At 38.6% G+C, this 15,886-nt stretch overlaps 1 protein-coding gene across 1 annotated transcript in view; it reads right to left on the reverse strand.

The window, feature by feature from the left end:
• Positions 1 to 15,886, reverse strand: part of DNAH6 (dynein axonemal heavy chain 6) — a 244,563-nt gene that overhangs the window by 151,895 nt on the left and 76,782 nt on the right. The window contains exons 14-18 of the mRNA XM_078444658.2: positions 15,098 to 15,250; positions 10,941 to 11,192; positions 7,514 to 7,642; positions 3,026 to 3,139; positions 947 to 1,090 (exon numbers count right to left, since the gene is read on the reverse strand). Of these exons, the coding sequence (XP_078300784.2) occupies positions 947 to 1,090; positions 3,026 to 3,139; positions 7,514 to 7,642; positions 10,941 to 11,192; positions 15,098 to 15,250 (792 nt within the window). The remainder of the gene's footprint in view (positions 1 to 946; positions 1,091 to 3,025; positions 3,140 to 7,513; positions 7,643 to 10,940; positions 11,193 to 15,097; positions 15,251 to 15,886) is intronic.

Consider the following 15,886-nt stretch of genomic DNA (forward strand, 5'->3'; position numbering starts at 1 on the left):
ATGGAATGATTCTGTAGAGTCCTGTTGTGTTGGATACATGATTTTACCCACTTGTAAAAACCCACAGAACTATATACCACAAAAAGTGACTTTTATTATATACAAGTTAAAAAAAATCCACTAGACCTTTGAAGGAATGCAAAATGGAACAAAGACTGTAACAAATAGATTTGTTTACAATTGTACGATATAACCACACGAAGGGCAATGGAGAACAAAGAGGCTGACGTAAGTAACTTTGGAAAAGCGTTTTTACTACATACTGTAAAGTGAAAGAGGGAAAAACTGCAAAAACGCTCTTCTTGGGGAAAAACTGCTTCTTGTTGTGCCTGACGTTTTGCTTACTTTTCCTACTCATGTCTTCTTTTAGTCCTTTCTCTCATCTTTTTTAAAAAAATCTAAAACTGCTTAAAAGGATAAAATCATACTCCCGTTCTTTCCCATTTCAAGTACTCGTTTAGCAGCATTAGGTTTCAAAGAGCCAGCTTCACAAACCCACTGCTGGGCTTCTCAACCCTCACATCGTGGCATGTCTAGAAAATGGCATGTGTGTTTGGCGCGGTGGTACAAATGGACAAGACTGCACTAGCCTCATCTGGTTGTCTAAGGGCTGAGTGGGTCAGCATCTTGCCATCCCCTCCAGCCGATTCCTGCACTAAGATCCCTAACACAGGGGATGGGGGAGGGGGAGACGGGGCGGGGGGGGGGGGGGGAGGGGGAAGCTCTTACTCTGAATGCCCCTGAACCAAGGTATTCAATTCATGATTTGGCCAATTGAAGATAAGGATGCGGTCTGTCTCTGAAAAGATTGAATTGGTCTGTTCTTTCTTTTCTCTCTGCTAAGCTAATTTAAACAGGGGAGAATTCCAGACTTTGGTCTCATTAGCATCAGGTAGTAATGGATGGACTGACCTGGAGTTTTTGAAATAATTTCTACCAAACTTACCTTTTCTTTCATTTTTTCCACCTTACATTTTAGCTGAGGAACTACACTGTTGGGTGGCAAGCCTTTTTCCAATTGAGTCACAAATTTGGCATATTTAGAAACTTGACTATTTAGGACTTCTGGATCCAGGCCATCAAATTTGGACTATAAAAAGTAGAAGAAAAAAAAAGTTAAGACATATGATAAGGGCAACCTTGAAACAGTAAAATTTTTTACTTTACTCAGATTTTCCAGTAGGTAAATTGTTAATCCAAGTTAACTCTATACTTTTGGAAATGGTTTTACTTATTAAGATTGCCAATAGTGTATCAGGCTTCGCTTATTTATTCCTTTCATGTTCTTGTCTCCCACATCATCAAATGCAGTATTACAATCCCTGTAATTTATTCCCGAGAGCTAACTCTTGTAAAAAGACAACTAGCTACTAACTAGAAATTTCTCACCCAGTAGTCTTCTATTATTTGATTATGTACACTTTTAATATATATGATTTAAAGATGTACCCCAATATATACACGTATCTATAAATATACTTCTCAGTTATATAAAGAGAGACAAATACTGTATGATCTAACATACATGTGCAATCTAAAACAAAACAAAATGAAATGAAAAGAAACATATATAGAGAACAGATTGGTGGTTGCCAGAGGTAGAGGTGGGTGTAGGTGAAATGGGTGAAGGAGTAAGAAGATATAAACTTCTAGTTGTAAAATAGATAAGTCACGGAGATTTAATGTGCAGCATGGTGACTATAGTTAACAATACTATATTACATATTTGAAAGTTGCTAAGAGATCTTAAAAGTTCTCATCATATGGAAAAAATTGCCAAAATTATATATGGCAATAGATGGTAACTACACTTACTGTAGTGATCATTTCACAATATACACCGATTATACATTTGAAATTAGTATGTTATATGTATTTATAAACCTTCCTTTTCTTTTTTTCTTTCTAGGTTCAATATTTCCTTTTTGTCCCCTAATGGGTTTTTTTGTGTGTTTCCTCTGATGAAATCATCCCATTTTTGAAGTTTCTGTTCCAAAGTATGGTGGTAATGAGACTCTCAAGCTTTTTCTTTACTCCTCAGGAACATTTTCTACCTCTGAGATAAGTGATAAAGGAGTTATACAGGAGCACTTAAAATCTTTGATATTGTAGCATATATCTGTTTGTTTTCTGTTTTCCTCACCAAAAGATAAGTTCTGTGAAGGTTTGGACTCTGTCCTTTTTATTCTCTACTGGTATACCCAGCACTTAGAACGCTGTCTGGCAAACATTTTCTGTGTCACTGGTGTTTAACCCAGACATGTGACTTCTAATTATAGGTATTAGCACAAGTAGGCTGAATGAGCAAGTGTAAAAACAATATTTGTAAAGTTGATGGTATTTCTAACATGTCTATATCACATGTAAAAGAATAGATGGTCATCTATTCTCCCTTCTAGAGGGCTGACCCTTATCAAGATTTGAATTTTTGGTAGACCCTAGAAACCAAATTCTATGGTGGCTGTTGGTCCTTGGCCCCCTAATTAATTTACTGTTGAGCTCGGAACTCATTACTCTGATTCTATTCCATCACAGTGAACAAAATGGTTTCCTTTGTTGTCAAAAGAAGAACAGAAAACTAAACTAACAGAAATCTAAAGTGTGTAGATCACAAATAAAATTCTACAATCCTCAAGAACACTTTGGTGGAGTGTATCATGACAACACTGTATTCAGAAGCCACAAAGCAGTTAAGCTTCATGCAGTGAGGTCTTTTGATGCTTCCTTCATTTAGCCTTCTTAAATGGGGGACTCAGGAAGCCTACCTTACAAGAATGCATTCTGCTCTGTGGTATACAGTGACAGAAAGACCTTTGCACATTTCACTGGAGAGCTGATAATGATTCTCATAAAATTATAACATTGCATATTTTACTTAATTAAGGCTACTCTAGATTGTTAAAAATCATAATTCATATTATTAGGATTTTAAATTTAATTAATAAAAAATGATTTCAGGATTGAGAGGGTTTTTTTGGTGTGTGTGTGTGTGTGTGTGTGTGTGTGTGGTGTGTGTGTGTTTTACCTTTAACCATTCTTGTTGGAGTTGATCCCATTCAGATAAAGAATCCCAGAGCAATTGTTTGAGCTTCAACTCAGCACTAACTTCTTCCAAAGCTTCAAACTTGGATACTTCTATCTTTAAAAATATAATAAGCAAAATGCACTATTTAGTTTTCAGATATAAAGATCTTATGTTACCCTCCTATTAGTAATTCTTGATATAGTGACACTTAGCAGAATGTGGATGGGTCCTAAATGGGGAAAGAAAAAGAGAGAAACAAATGAAAAAAAAAAACAAAACAAATCACACACCCCATGTATGTTCAAATTTCCAGTTGAGTGACAAAATATAATGCTTTATATTTCCTTAAAACTTAAATATTCTGCAAAAACATAAATATTATGAGTACCATGGACATTCTTTTTCAAGTTGGATCATACATGCCTGGCCTTATTAGGAAAACAAATGAGTCTTCAGAGGTACTGATTTTCTTTGGGGCATGTATACCTAGATGACAGAAGACAGAGATGTCTGTGAAGTAGCTGGTGGAGGGGCTGGGGAGCTTTAACATGGAAAGAACAGTCTAGTTTCTTACTTCCTTCTGACCCTGTGGACTGTATATGAACCCCATAAAGAGAAAGACTGCAAGAAAATCTGAAGAAGCTGTTTTCATGAGAAGTGTATTAAAACTGACTTGGCTTAGAAGTGGGCAAACCCCCAGGGGGGTTGCTTGCACAGAAACTGAGCCTTGTGATAAGCTAAGGCTTTGAATATTCCATCCAACAGCAACAGAATACACATTCTTTTCAAGTGTACATGGAACATTCCCCAGGACAGAGCATATGATAAGCCACAAAACAAGTCTTAGCAAATTTAAGATTAGAATCATACCAAGTATCTTTCTCAAACACAATAGTTTGAAACTAGAAATCAACAAGAGGAACGCTGGCAAATTTACAAGCATTTGGAAAATAAACAACATACTCCTGACCAACCAGTAAGTCAAAGGGGAAATCAAAGAGAAATTTAAAAAAAAAATCTTGAAACAAATGAAAATGGAAACACAGGATGTCTAAACCTCTGAGATACTGGAAAAGCAGTTTTGAGAGGTAAGTTTATAGTGATACATGTGTATATTTAAAAAAATGGAAAGATCTTAAACAACTTTACACAACAAGGAACTTGAAAAAGAAGACCAAACTAAGCCCAAAATTAGTAGAAGGAAGGAAATAAAGATCAGAGTAGAAATAAATGAAATAGAGACTAGAAAAATAGAAAAGATCAAAGAAATTAAGAATTGGTTTTTCCAAAAAGATAAACAAAATTGACAAGCATCCAACTAAACTAAGAAAAAAAGAGATTATACTCAAATAAAATCATAGGAAATACCATACCTGATACCACAGAAATACAAAGGATGATAAGAGACTACTATGAACAATTTTATGGCAGCAAACTAATTCATTTAAAAGAAATGGACAAATTCCTAGAAACATATAATCTACCAAGACTGAATCAGAAAAAAATAGAAAATCTAAATAGACCAAAAACAAATAAGGAGATTGAACCAATAATCAAACACCTCCCAACACAGAAAAGTCCAAAAGCAGATGGCTCCAGGAGCAGATGGCTTTACTGGTGAATCCTACCAAACATTTAAAGAATTAATGCCAGTCTTTCTCAGACTTTTCTTTTTTCTTTTTTTTTTTTTCAGTATATGAAATTTATTGTCAAATTGGTTTCCATACAACACCCAGTGCTCATCCCAAAAGGTGCCCTCCTCAATACCCATCACCCACCCTCCTCTCCCTCCCACCCCCCATCAACCCTCAGTCTGTTCTCAGTTTTTAAGAGTCTCTTATGCTTTGGCTCTCTCCCACTCTAACCTCTTTTTTTTTTTCCTTCCCCTCCCCCATGGGTTTCTGTTAAGTTTCTCAGGATCCACATAAGAGTGAAAACATATGGTATCTGTCTTTCTCTGTATGGCTTATTTCACTTAGCATCACACTCTCCAGTTCCATCCATGTTGCTACAAAGGGCCATATTTCATTCTTTCTCATTGCCATGTAGTACTCCATTGTGTATATAAACCACAATTTCTTATCCATTCATCAGTTGATGGACATTTAGGCTCTTTCCATAATTTGGCTATTGTTGAGAGTGCTGCTATAAACATTGGGGTACAAGTGCCCCTATGCATCAGTACTCCTGTATCCCTTGGGTAAATTCCTAGCAGTGCTACTGCTGGGTCATAGGGTAGGTCTATTTTTAATTTTTTGAGGAACCTCCACACTGTTTTCCAGAGTGGCTGCACCAATTTGCATTCCCACCAACAGTGCAAGAGGGTTCCCGTTTCTCCACATCCTCTCCAGCATCTATAGTCTCCTGATCTGTTCATTTTGGCCACTCTGACTGGCGTGAGGTGATATCTGAGTGTGGTTTTAATTTGTATTTCCCTGATGAGGAGCGACGTTGAGCATCTTTTCATGTGCCTGTTGGCCATCTGGATGTCTACTTTAGTTTCTCAGACTTTTCAAAGAAAACTGAAGAGGTGGGAATACTTCCAAACTCATTTTATGGATCCAACATCACCCTGACATTAGGGATCTAGCCTTGTCTTAAATAAGAATTAGAAATAATTTCTTAGGCCAGTTAGGTCTTCACTCCTATCTCCCAAATGATTGAGAACTGCGGAAGGAAGGTGAGACCTGAATTGATCATGAAAGAAGAATTAATCAAGTATAGATACAGAATGTGGAAAGTGGGGGACACACTTTTATTTCAGGCTCTGTCTCAAGCAATGCTATCCCTTCTGAGCCAAGAAGTGCCCACCTGTTAGTTATAACTTTTTATCAAGCAGTGTTTCCTTGGTACCTCAGTTCCTACTGTATACTATCCTATCTTGTAGATTAGTTAACTTAACCTGGGAACAATTTTGAATCCTAGTTTTCCAATGTACAAATCTCAAGTACTGCACCAGTCACATTGTCTAGTGCCACAGTCATTATTCTGCAGATTGCCCCCACCAAGCCCTGGGCTCTGGAGTGGAGAGCTCCTCAGAAACTTGCTGGCCATCAATTTGGGGCTCTGGAAAATAGGTACATTCCCATGTGAGGTCCAGTCATTCCTCCAAGACTATTGGGGAGACTAACAACACCTCTCTCACTGCTGGTGGTTCCCTGGTTTTGACCTAGGAATCTTTTCTTTTCCATTCCCTTCTTTTTGGTCTCTTTGGCACTTATAGCTTTTAGTCATTTCTCTTCATTTTTTGAGGCATATCATTTAGCCTTTGAAACCTACCCTTTTTTTTAGGATCCTATCCCCTGGCTTAGCCAAAGTCTCTTGTTTCACTAAACTGGCACATCAAACCAGGGCAATTCAGGCAATATTCATAGAATCATAACACACCCAGGAATGTAAAAGAAGCTCGATTATTACTTAAGAAAGACTAGAAGGGTTTTAACTGACCACAATTAAAAATCTACATACATATATTTAAAAAAATTTTTTTTTTTTTTAAATTTTTTTTTTTAACGTTTATTTATTTTTGAGACAGATAGAGACCGAGCATGAACGGGGAAGGGTCAGAAAGAGGGAGACACAGAATCTGAAACAGGCTCCAGGCTCTGAGCTGTCAGCACAGAGCCCGACACGGGGCTCGAACTCACGGACCGTGAGATCATGACCTGAGCCGAAGTCGGCCGCCCAACCAACTGAGCCACCCAGGCGCCCCTAAAAAAATTTTTTTTAACGTTTATTCATGTTTTGATAGAGACAGAGCGTGAGTGGGGGAGAGGCAGAGAGAGAGGGACACACAGAATCCAAAGCAAGCTCCAGCTCTGAACTGTCTGACAGCACAGAGCCCAACATGGGGCTCTAACTCACAGACCGTGAGATCATGACCTGAGCCGAAGTCAGATGCTCAACTGACTGAGCTACCCAGGTGCCCCTACATATATTATTTTTTTATTGTTATTTAAAAAAAATTTTTTAATGTTTATTTATTCTTGAGAGATAGAGACAGAACATGAACAGGGGAGGGGCAGAGAGACACACACACACACACACACACACACACACACACACACACAGAATCCGAAGCAGGCTCCAGGCTCTGAGCTGTCAGCACAGAGCCTGATGTGGGGCTCGAACCCATGAACCATGTGATCATGACCTGAGCTGAATTCTGATACCTAACTGACTGAGCCACCTGGCGCCCAGAACATACATATTTTAACCTAGAAACTGTAGTCCCTGGTCTGAGAGTTTATCTATAATTCATCATTATTTTATATTAAGAAAGATATTTTATCTCTCATGTGTACTAATCTTTAAACACTTCAAATTCAGAGAACACTTCATATTTGCACTTCAGACCATTCCAGCACAGTGCCTAGCACATAGGCATCCCAACATTGAATGTTTAGAACTACATTGCTGAGGGTGTTTGTGCATGAATGCCATTTCTATGCATATGTTTTAAAAACAGATGTGTAGAGCTGTTCTTACCTTAAAATTCTTCTGATAGGATTTATATTGAAATGCACGTTTTTGAAGATCATCTAGAACCAACTGCAGATCGTGCAACATGAGCTTTATTTTGTCTTGGTCAGCAGTAACATCTAAGATCTGTGGATCCTGTAAAATTAAGATAATTTTTGATTAGTCATTCCTACTTTTTCATATGGACCATTAAGTGAATTCATAAACACTTCCAAAAATATTTTTTCTAATTCTTTTCACTCTGATTTTTAGAAAATGTTAAAGTGGCTGTTTTTCTTGCATTTAAAAACAATATATGTACATCGTGAAAAGTATAAAAATGTATAAAGAAGTGTTATGGGGACACCATTGTTTTTCAATAGGACCTAATATATTTTCCCTCTTCTACTTCATTTCCTACACTTCAACAAGACTTCAGGTAAGGACAGATGCACGCAATAGGGGAAAGAAGGAAGAGGACATTATCTAAGGGAAATTTTCTTTTTACAATAACAGAAATAGAAAGCCCTTTGATTTCTGAGAGGTAGGAAGAGAGAAGATAAAGAATAAGTGGTCAGACGTAAGTTTTCTGCCTGACCTGTTGGGGTTGAAAGTCTGTCCAGTGAATGGGAATGAAAAGGTTCAGATGCAAAGAAGAAGCACCTAACTAGGTTTGGGAGAATCTGAGAAATTGGAAGAATCAGAACCATTATAGCCACAGCTTGGGAGGCTAATTTCTGATTCAGTATGATACTGCACTCAAAAGGGCAACATGTTCTAGAAACAGCTAAGGGAAGTGTCTAGGCAGACGGGCCTTGTGTTGACACTCTGGTGCCTCCTAGCTTGGTATGGCACGTAGTGGATCATGAAGTTCTCAAGTGCTTGAATCTAGTGATGGGAACTGCCACAAGGACTGGTGGACCAGAAGCAGTCTGAGGTCAGGATAAGAAGGTGATAGATCACTTGAGACTGTAGACTATGGTAGAAATGATGGACTATAGCAGCAGTGGTCAACATGGTACCTAAAGAACCAAGAAAGAGCCTCAGCTAACAGCTGCCTGGGACAACCAGGCCCAGCCCAGCCAAACTGCACTGGAAGTCCTGTGGTCCAAAAGGCAGCAAGAGGACTGGATGCCCCTTCCCTCCATCCACCAGGAGGAAATTCAGACTCCCACTTCTGGAGCAAGAGGTGGGAGACGCTGAGAGCAGGGGTGAAGAAATGTCTGAGAGGCATTGTGAATTGAATTAAAATCTATCAAAAAGAGACCAAGCTAGAATGAAATGGACATTTCAAACTGAAATAAACTGAGTTATCATCAACTGTCACACTTAGGTTTTTTTCTCCAACTCCCTCCATCAGCAGGAGTAGAGGTCTTGACAGCAAGATGGTGTCATTCATGAAAATACTAAAGTTGTAGTTCTTTGCTCAAGAGTGATAATGAATTCATTCCAAACCCTCTATGAAAGAAGCACTTGCTGAGAGAACCTCTGCTGTCACTTGTGTGTGTGTGCATCATGCATGATCACACAGGAAGCACTTGCTGGCACTTGCTCTCTCTAGCAATCCACATGCATTTATATAGTTAACAGCAGACTATCAACCATTGGAAGTAGAATGTCTAAGCTTGAATCCTGGTTCCTCCCTCTGTTATTTGTGTGACCCTGGGTAAGTTACTTAACCTGTCCCTGTTTTCTTCTCTATAAAAGGTAAATGATAAAACCTTATAAGTGCTCTGAGCATTAAATGAGTAAAACATGGAAACATATATAAGAATGTTCCAAGAGGCATTATTCATTATTGTCAAAAACTGTGAACAACCCCAATTTCCATCAACCATGGAATAATTGAATTGTGGCATAGAACGAAATACTATTTATTTTTTTTTAAATTTTTTTAATGTTTATTTATTTTTGAGAGAGACACAGAGCATGAGTGGGGGAGGAGCAGAGAGAGAGGGAGACACAGAATCTGATGCAGGCTCCAGGCTCCGAGCCGTCAGCACGGAGCCTGACGCAGGGCTTGAACCCACAAACCGTGAGATCATGACCTGAGCCGAAGTTGGACGCTTAACCGACTGAGCCACCCAGGCGCCCCTAAAATACTATTTAGCAACAAAGGTAGATAAACTACATCCAGTCACAGCATCACAGATGAATCTTAGGACTGTAACAAAATCAAATAAAGGGCATACTGTATGATTCTATTTAATTGAAGTTCATAAACAGGCAAACTTGATTTATAGCATTAGAGTTGAGGGTAGTGGCTGCCTTTGGAAAGAAAGAAAGGGCTAGTGGTTAGAGGGCATCCTAAAGGTAGCAGTAACATTATGGTTCTTGACATGAGTAATGGCTACTTGGGTGTGTTCCATTTTCTGATAATTCATGAAGTTGTAAAGTCATTACAGTTTTTTTTTTCTGGTGAAAAATACAAGACTGTTTCCATATAAAAATAAAAATGATAGCAAGTCCTTAGAATAATACCTGACACATAGTAAGCGCACAATAAATGTTAGCTACTTTTATGTTTCCATGTCAATATGTATAAGTGTATATCGTAATCTTTAATGTCTGCATTGTATTTCTTTGAGCAAATGTACCCTAACACATTTTCTTCCTCCTCTGTTGATGGACATTGAGATTTTCCCAGTTTTTCTTATTTGATTATAACTTTATATGGTTTATACTTCTGTGATAAGATTTAGTCAATGTTAATAACAAAATAGTAGATCGTTACAAAATTATATTTTCATGCGTGCTTCTGGTAAGAATCACCCAGAAATCTCTTAAAAATTCCCCTTGTATCTTTTGGGTAGTAAAATTGTTGCAAGTTAACCAAATATTCTTCATTATGCTTCTTCCTAAATGGGAATTTTCTAATATGTAGCAAAGCAAACTTTAAAATTGTGACAATAGCTACAAAATATGTTAAAAAGTTATAAAAGCACTCATTTCAAAATAATGAATACAAGTCAGGAAAAAGAAAATATATACACTTTACTTGCAATGTTCTGGAGTTAATTCAGTACTTAGAGGTTCAGAAACACATTCAATTTTAAATAGCTCAAAGACATTGTTACTTGGTTAGAATGAAACCACAAAAAAATAAAAGTTAAATTGGATTAAAATGAAATATAATCCTTAAATAGTTTAATTAAAATATAATAGTCAAATTTTACACAGATTATTTTTTTATTTTTACTTATTTAAAAAAAATTTTAATGCTTATTTATTTTTTGAGAGAAAGATAGTGTATGTGAGTGGAGTAAGGACAGAGAGGAAGACAGAATCCGAAGCAGGCTCCAGGTTCTGAGCTGTCGGCACAGAGCCCGATGTGGGGCTCAAATTCACGGTCTGCAAGATCATGACCTGAGCTGAAGTCAGACGCTTAACCGACTGAGCCACCCAGGCACCTCTCACAGATTTTTTTTTTTTTTTTAATCCTGCTTTAGTTTACCTGTGCGTGTAGCTTTACTTCATTCACTTCATTGGTTAGGTCTTCAAGATCTCTGCCCAAATGCAGAGAAAACTGCTTAATGCTTGTTTCTCTGTCACCCACAGATTTATCAATGGCATTCCGAACTGCAACAATGGATGGCTTCATAGTAGCGAAAACAGCAAAGTCTTCAGGAGGTGTGGGAACCTGATACTGTTCAATGAGCTTGTACATTTGAATCACTACATTCCCTTCATCTTCAAGGCTTTCGATCTAAATAAACAGAAACACTAGTTGCTTATTAAATATATCAGAGTCCTATATTCCCTTTCAGCTTTATCTAATAGGAGATAGCCACTGTGCACTATGAACATCACACATTCATAGCCAGCACCTGAGGCATATGCTTAACATTACGATCAAACTGGCTGAACCCTGCTGAGTGATAAATACAGTGATTGCTACAATACAAGTAATCAGGCCCAGGAGGTAGGTTGTTCAGAGCTGACCACAGTTAGTATTACTCTTATAATACTTAGTATTACTGTTTATTTTCTCTCTCTCTCTCTTTTTTCTTGCCAAGCATTAAACAGTAAAAAGTGCCAATATTTAGTTTTCAGAGACAGCATGTACCATCAGGGTGCTTAGTTGTAACATTTGAGCTTCCAGACATGTGTGCTGAGCAGGGATTGTCCAGAGCAGCTCCTGAGGCGTGCACAGGTCATGGTTCTGACCGCGTGTTCCCCACTATCCTTTAATAAATACTTCTACTACCTTCAACTGACTATTAAACATCTTCGCTTTGATGTCCCACCTTCAGTGGACAGTGCCTTTCCTAATTTTGTGGGAAAGGACTCTCCGGTTTTGGGGGAAGCCTTCTCTTTTCCACTCGGCCACATGGTTATATGGGGAGCAGCCATGTTTGGACAACTTGACCCAACCTCCTGGCCACAAGCTGAACCAAGCAGCACAAAACTGGGACTTCATGAACTGGGCTGAGTCTGCCCTCTCTCTGAACATGGGAAGAATTAGACAGTAGGTGTTGGCAGAGGCCATTTGTTTCCATGTAGAAACAAAGCATGTCGTTGACATGAGAAGAGAACTGCAGAGAGGCTTTTAGAGAAATGGTTCCCAACCGTTAGCTTGAGATTCACAATCACCTTGCTCAACAGATTGTTGAGCCCTTCCCTTGAGCTTCTGATTCAGAAGATCTAGGGTGGAGCCTGAGAATATACATTTCTGAGTTTCCTGCTGATACTAATGCTGCTGATCTGGGCCCACCCCTCCAGAACCAGCATTCTAGAGAGGAGCAGAGATGAGATATGGAAAGAGAAAGGCCTTTCTGGTGTATTTATGCTTCTCTAGTTCTAAGTTCCTATCCTCTTTTAAGGCTAGGCTCTATGCATGCCTTTGGATTCCAGAAGATAACCCTGCAAACGTAGAATAAATGTTCTCATCTTTCCAAGCTAACTATGTGAGTTTTTGTTACTTACAACCCAAAGTTGAACATCTTAATAACATCTTAAACAAGTAATAAATAGAACTAGGTTTCTGTACACCAAGATCTGTTCATCTCCCTATGCTTCCTATACTTGGCATAAACATATGTCCATGTTTCTCTGAGAGCGTCTTGGTTTACACTTAATATCCTGGCAGAATGATTAATAGTGCCTCATTCACTCTCAAAATTGGCCTGGTCAGACAGTGATTATGTGGCCCACCCTACTCATACTGGTTAGTGATACCTGTTCCCTGCAGAAAGATATCCAAGAGTAGTCATAGACTTCTCTTGCTGTCCCCACGTTCAGTTGCCCACTTAGTCCTTTCAATTCTACTAAGTAAATTTACTAGAATCCATTCCTTCTCTCCTATCCTTGAAAAATATAGCTTTAGCTACAATTTATCTGCTTTCTCTACCAAGCACCCTTTCTCCATCGTGTACCAATTGCCACATCCTGCTCTTGTCATGCTGCCTCAGGTCTTTGCACACAATTTCCCTCTCCTTGGAATCCTACCTGAGTAGATGTATTCTAGGACATAGCTTGAATATCCCATCTTCCACAAAGCCTTCTGTGATTCATAGCCAAGAATGACCACAACTCCTCCCAGTCCTACAACAGTATCCTGTACCTATACATATTATATAATAATTATCTGCTTTCATTATAGACTCTGAGCTCCTTGAAGGTAGGTTTACTCATTGTTGTAACCCCTGTCCTCTGTAAGTGGGTGTTCACTACACTTTCTGAGTTCCAAAAAAAACTGTTCATGTATGGAGAACGTCTCCCTAAGGGAAACTGCCTCCCCAACACAACACCCAGAAATGCACACACAACTTGGTGGGGATGGACACAGTCTGGGTTTTCTGCATGGCGCATCAAGTCTCCTGTTCAGGAACAACAGAGTGAGAGCAATTTACCCTCTGCAATGTGATCCTAACTTCCTGTCATAGTTTATATAACAGAATGGAGGTGGGAAGCTGAATGCATTTAATAGACATTGAAAATTAATATTGGGGGGGAGAGAGAGAGAGATTCTCTCTCTCTCTTGGTGGCTGGCTAGACTTGCAGTATGTAACTTGGGAGCTGCTGTCAGCCATGTTTGCTGCTGTGGGATGAAGAAGCAGAAGCAGCAAGTCTGTAGAGAAAGAGAAGCAGATCAGATCTGTAGAGAGATGCAGAAAGAAAGGCTGGAGAGAAAGAACTACATGGATTTCCTACAGTCTTCTCATTACTGGTTCTGGTAAATTCCTAAGCCTACTTACCTTTTTGATGAAGGGGTAGGGTTCCATACTACTGAATCCTTAAATAGGGCCCCCTTGGCCTAAGCTAGCTCATTGAGGTTTAGTTATTTGTCCAAAGCACCTTAATGACTACAAATTGACTACAAATTGGCATCTCTAGACTCCTGAGATAATATATATGTACATCTGAGGGAAAGCCACAATACCTGCCCTTTTGTGAAGATGAGCTTCTTTAAATGAGAAACAAAATTGTTACATTTAAATTAGTGAATCACTGGGTTATACACCTGAAACTAATATAACGTTGTGCGTCAACTATACTTCAATATAAAAATAAATTCGAAAATGTCAAAAATGGTTACTTTTATGGGACCATGAAACAGCCTTTGCTGTTAAAAATATGTAACAGACTATCTAGTGGTTAATGACTTATCTTACTCAGTGCACATTTTTTATTTGTAACATATCTTCAATTTCCAGATATTTAAGAAAATAATTTACCTCTATTTCAAATGTCAATTGATATGAATGAAAGCTTATGAAAAATGACAACTGAAATTAAATGCTAGGTTTCCTGTCACAGGGAAGATCCTGTGAGGAGGAAACCAAATTTCTAGAGAGAAAGAAATAAGGGAGACAAAGGTCTAAGTGTGTGTGTGAGAGAAAGAGAGAGAAAGAGCCAGTGGGCTGATCAACAAAAGAGTAAGTGTGTGTGTGTGTGTATGTGTGTGTGTGTGAGAGAGAGAGAGAGAGAGAGAGAGAGAGAGAGAGAGAGAGAGAGGCAGGGAGGGAGGGAGGGAGAGAGAGAGAGAGAGAGAGAGAGAGAGATGACCCTACCACCGGCACCACTTAAGTCCCATATCTACTCTTCTCTCCCAACCTCCACCTCCCTATGTAAGCTAGTTTGAATTGGGTTTTATTCCTAATGGTGAGGTTCTTGACTATCATGCAGATATGGGTTAAGGGTCAAGACTTCCATTATGACCAATGTATAGATTACAATTCCATGATCATTGATCACAAAGAATTGCAATAAACCATGATTGAGAGCACTGACTTTGCAGTCAGAGACTCAGAGCTGGGTAGACCCAGCTCTACCATGTAACAAGCTTTGTGATCTTGAACAATATAACCATTTTTAGTGTCTGTTTCCTCATCTATGGAATGAGAATAAAAATTATCTACACTTCTTAAGTTTTTGTGAGGATTAAAAATGTAATATATATTTAAAAAATTAGTGCAATTCTTGACTAGTGGTGAGAGTTTGATCAGTGTTAGCTGCCATTATTGCTGTGATGTAGGGTATTCAATTATATTGTCTGAAAGTGTTCTAATATTTTGATAGCTGTTGTTGACCTTCAGTCCCTCAATTTTTATTTGTTTTCCTTACCTACCACAAGGTCTGGAATGTTGAGTCATATAAAAATCAACCTACCCTTTCCTGAATTTCATCAAGAAATACTAAGCTGTTAACATATTCTATGGTGGTAGTTGGAACAAATTCAAGTTTATACTCTGCATCTTGTGCCTCAGAGATAATGGCATCCACTTTTTTCTTGCTTTGACGAGGAAGCATATAATTTAGCACCTAGGAAAAAAAAAAAGAAAATGTAAATCATAACTATTTAAATATTGCCACTTTAATAAATATTTTAAATAAATCCTAATTAAATTAGCAGATATTGGCTCTGTCTTCTGTCATTTACACTAGGGGTCAGCAGAGGCTTTCTGTAAGGATCAGATAGTAAATATTTTAGATTTGTAGGACATACCATCTCTGTTACAATTACTCAACTCTGCCCTTGTAGTGAGAAAGCAACCATAGGTAATACAAAAGCAAACTGTCATGGTTGTATGTACAAAACAGATGGTGGACTGGATTTACCCTGTGGGGTATGGTTTGCCAGTCCCTGTTCTATACCATTGTCTCACTGGAGGTATTTGAGAATATTATAGGCATACCCTGGCTCCAAAGGAAGACATCAAAATTATTTCAGGATCGGGGCGCCTGGGTGGCGCAGTCGGTTAAGCGTCCGACTTCAGCCAGGTCACGATCTCACGGTCCGTGAGTTCGAGCCCCGCATCAGGCTCTGGGCTGATGGCTCAGAGCCTGGAGCCTGTTTCAGATTCTGTGTCTCCCTCTCTCTCTGCCCCTCCCCCGTTCATGCTCTGTCTCTCTCTGTCCCAAAAATAAATAAACGTTGAAAAAAAAAAATTATTTCAG

This window comes from Panthera onca, chromosome A3, assembly GCF_046562875.1.
Source record: "Panthera onca isolate mPanOnc1 chromosome A3, mPanOnc1 haplotype 2, whole genome shotgun sequence".
NCBI lineage: Eukaryota > Metazoa > Chordata > Mammalia > Carnivora > Felidae > Panthera > Panthera onca.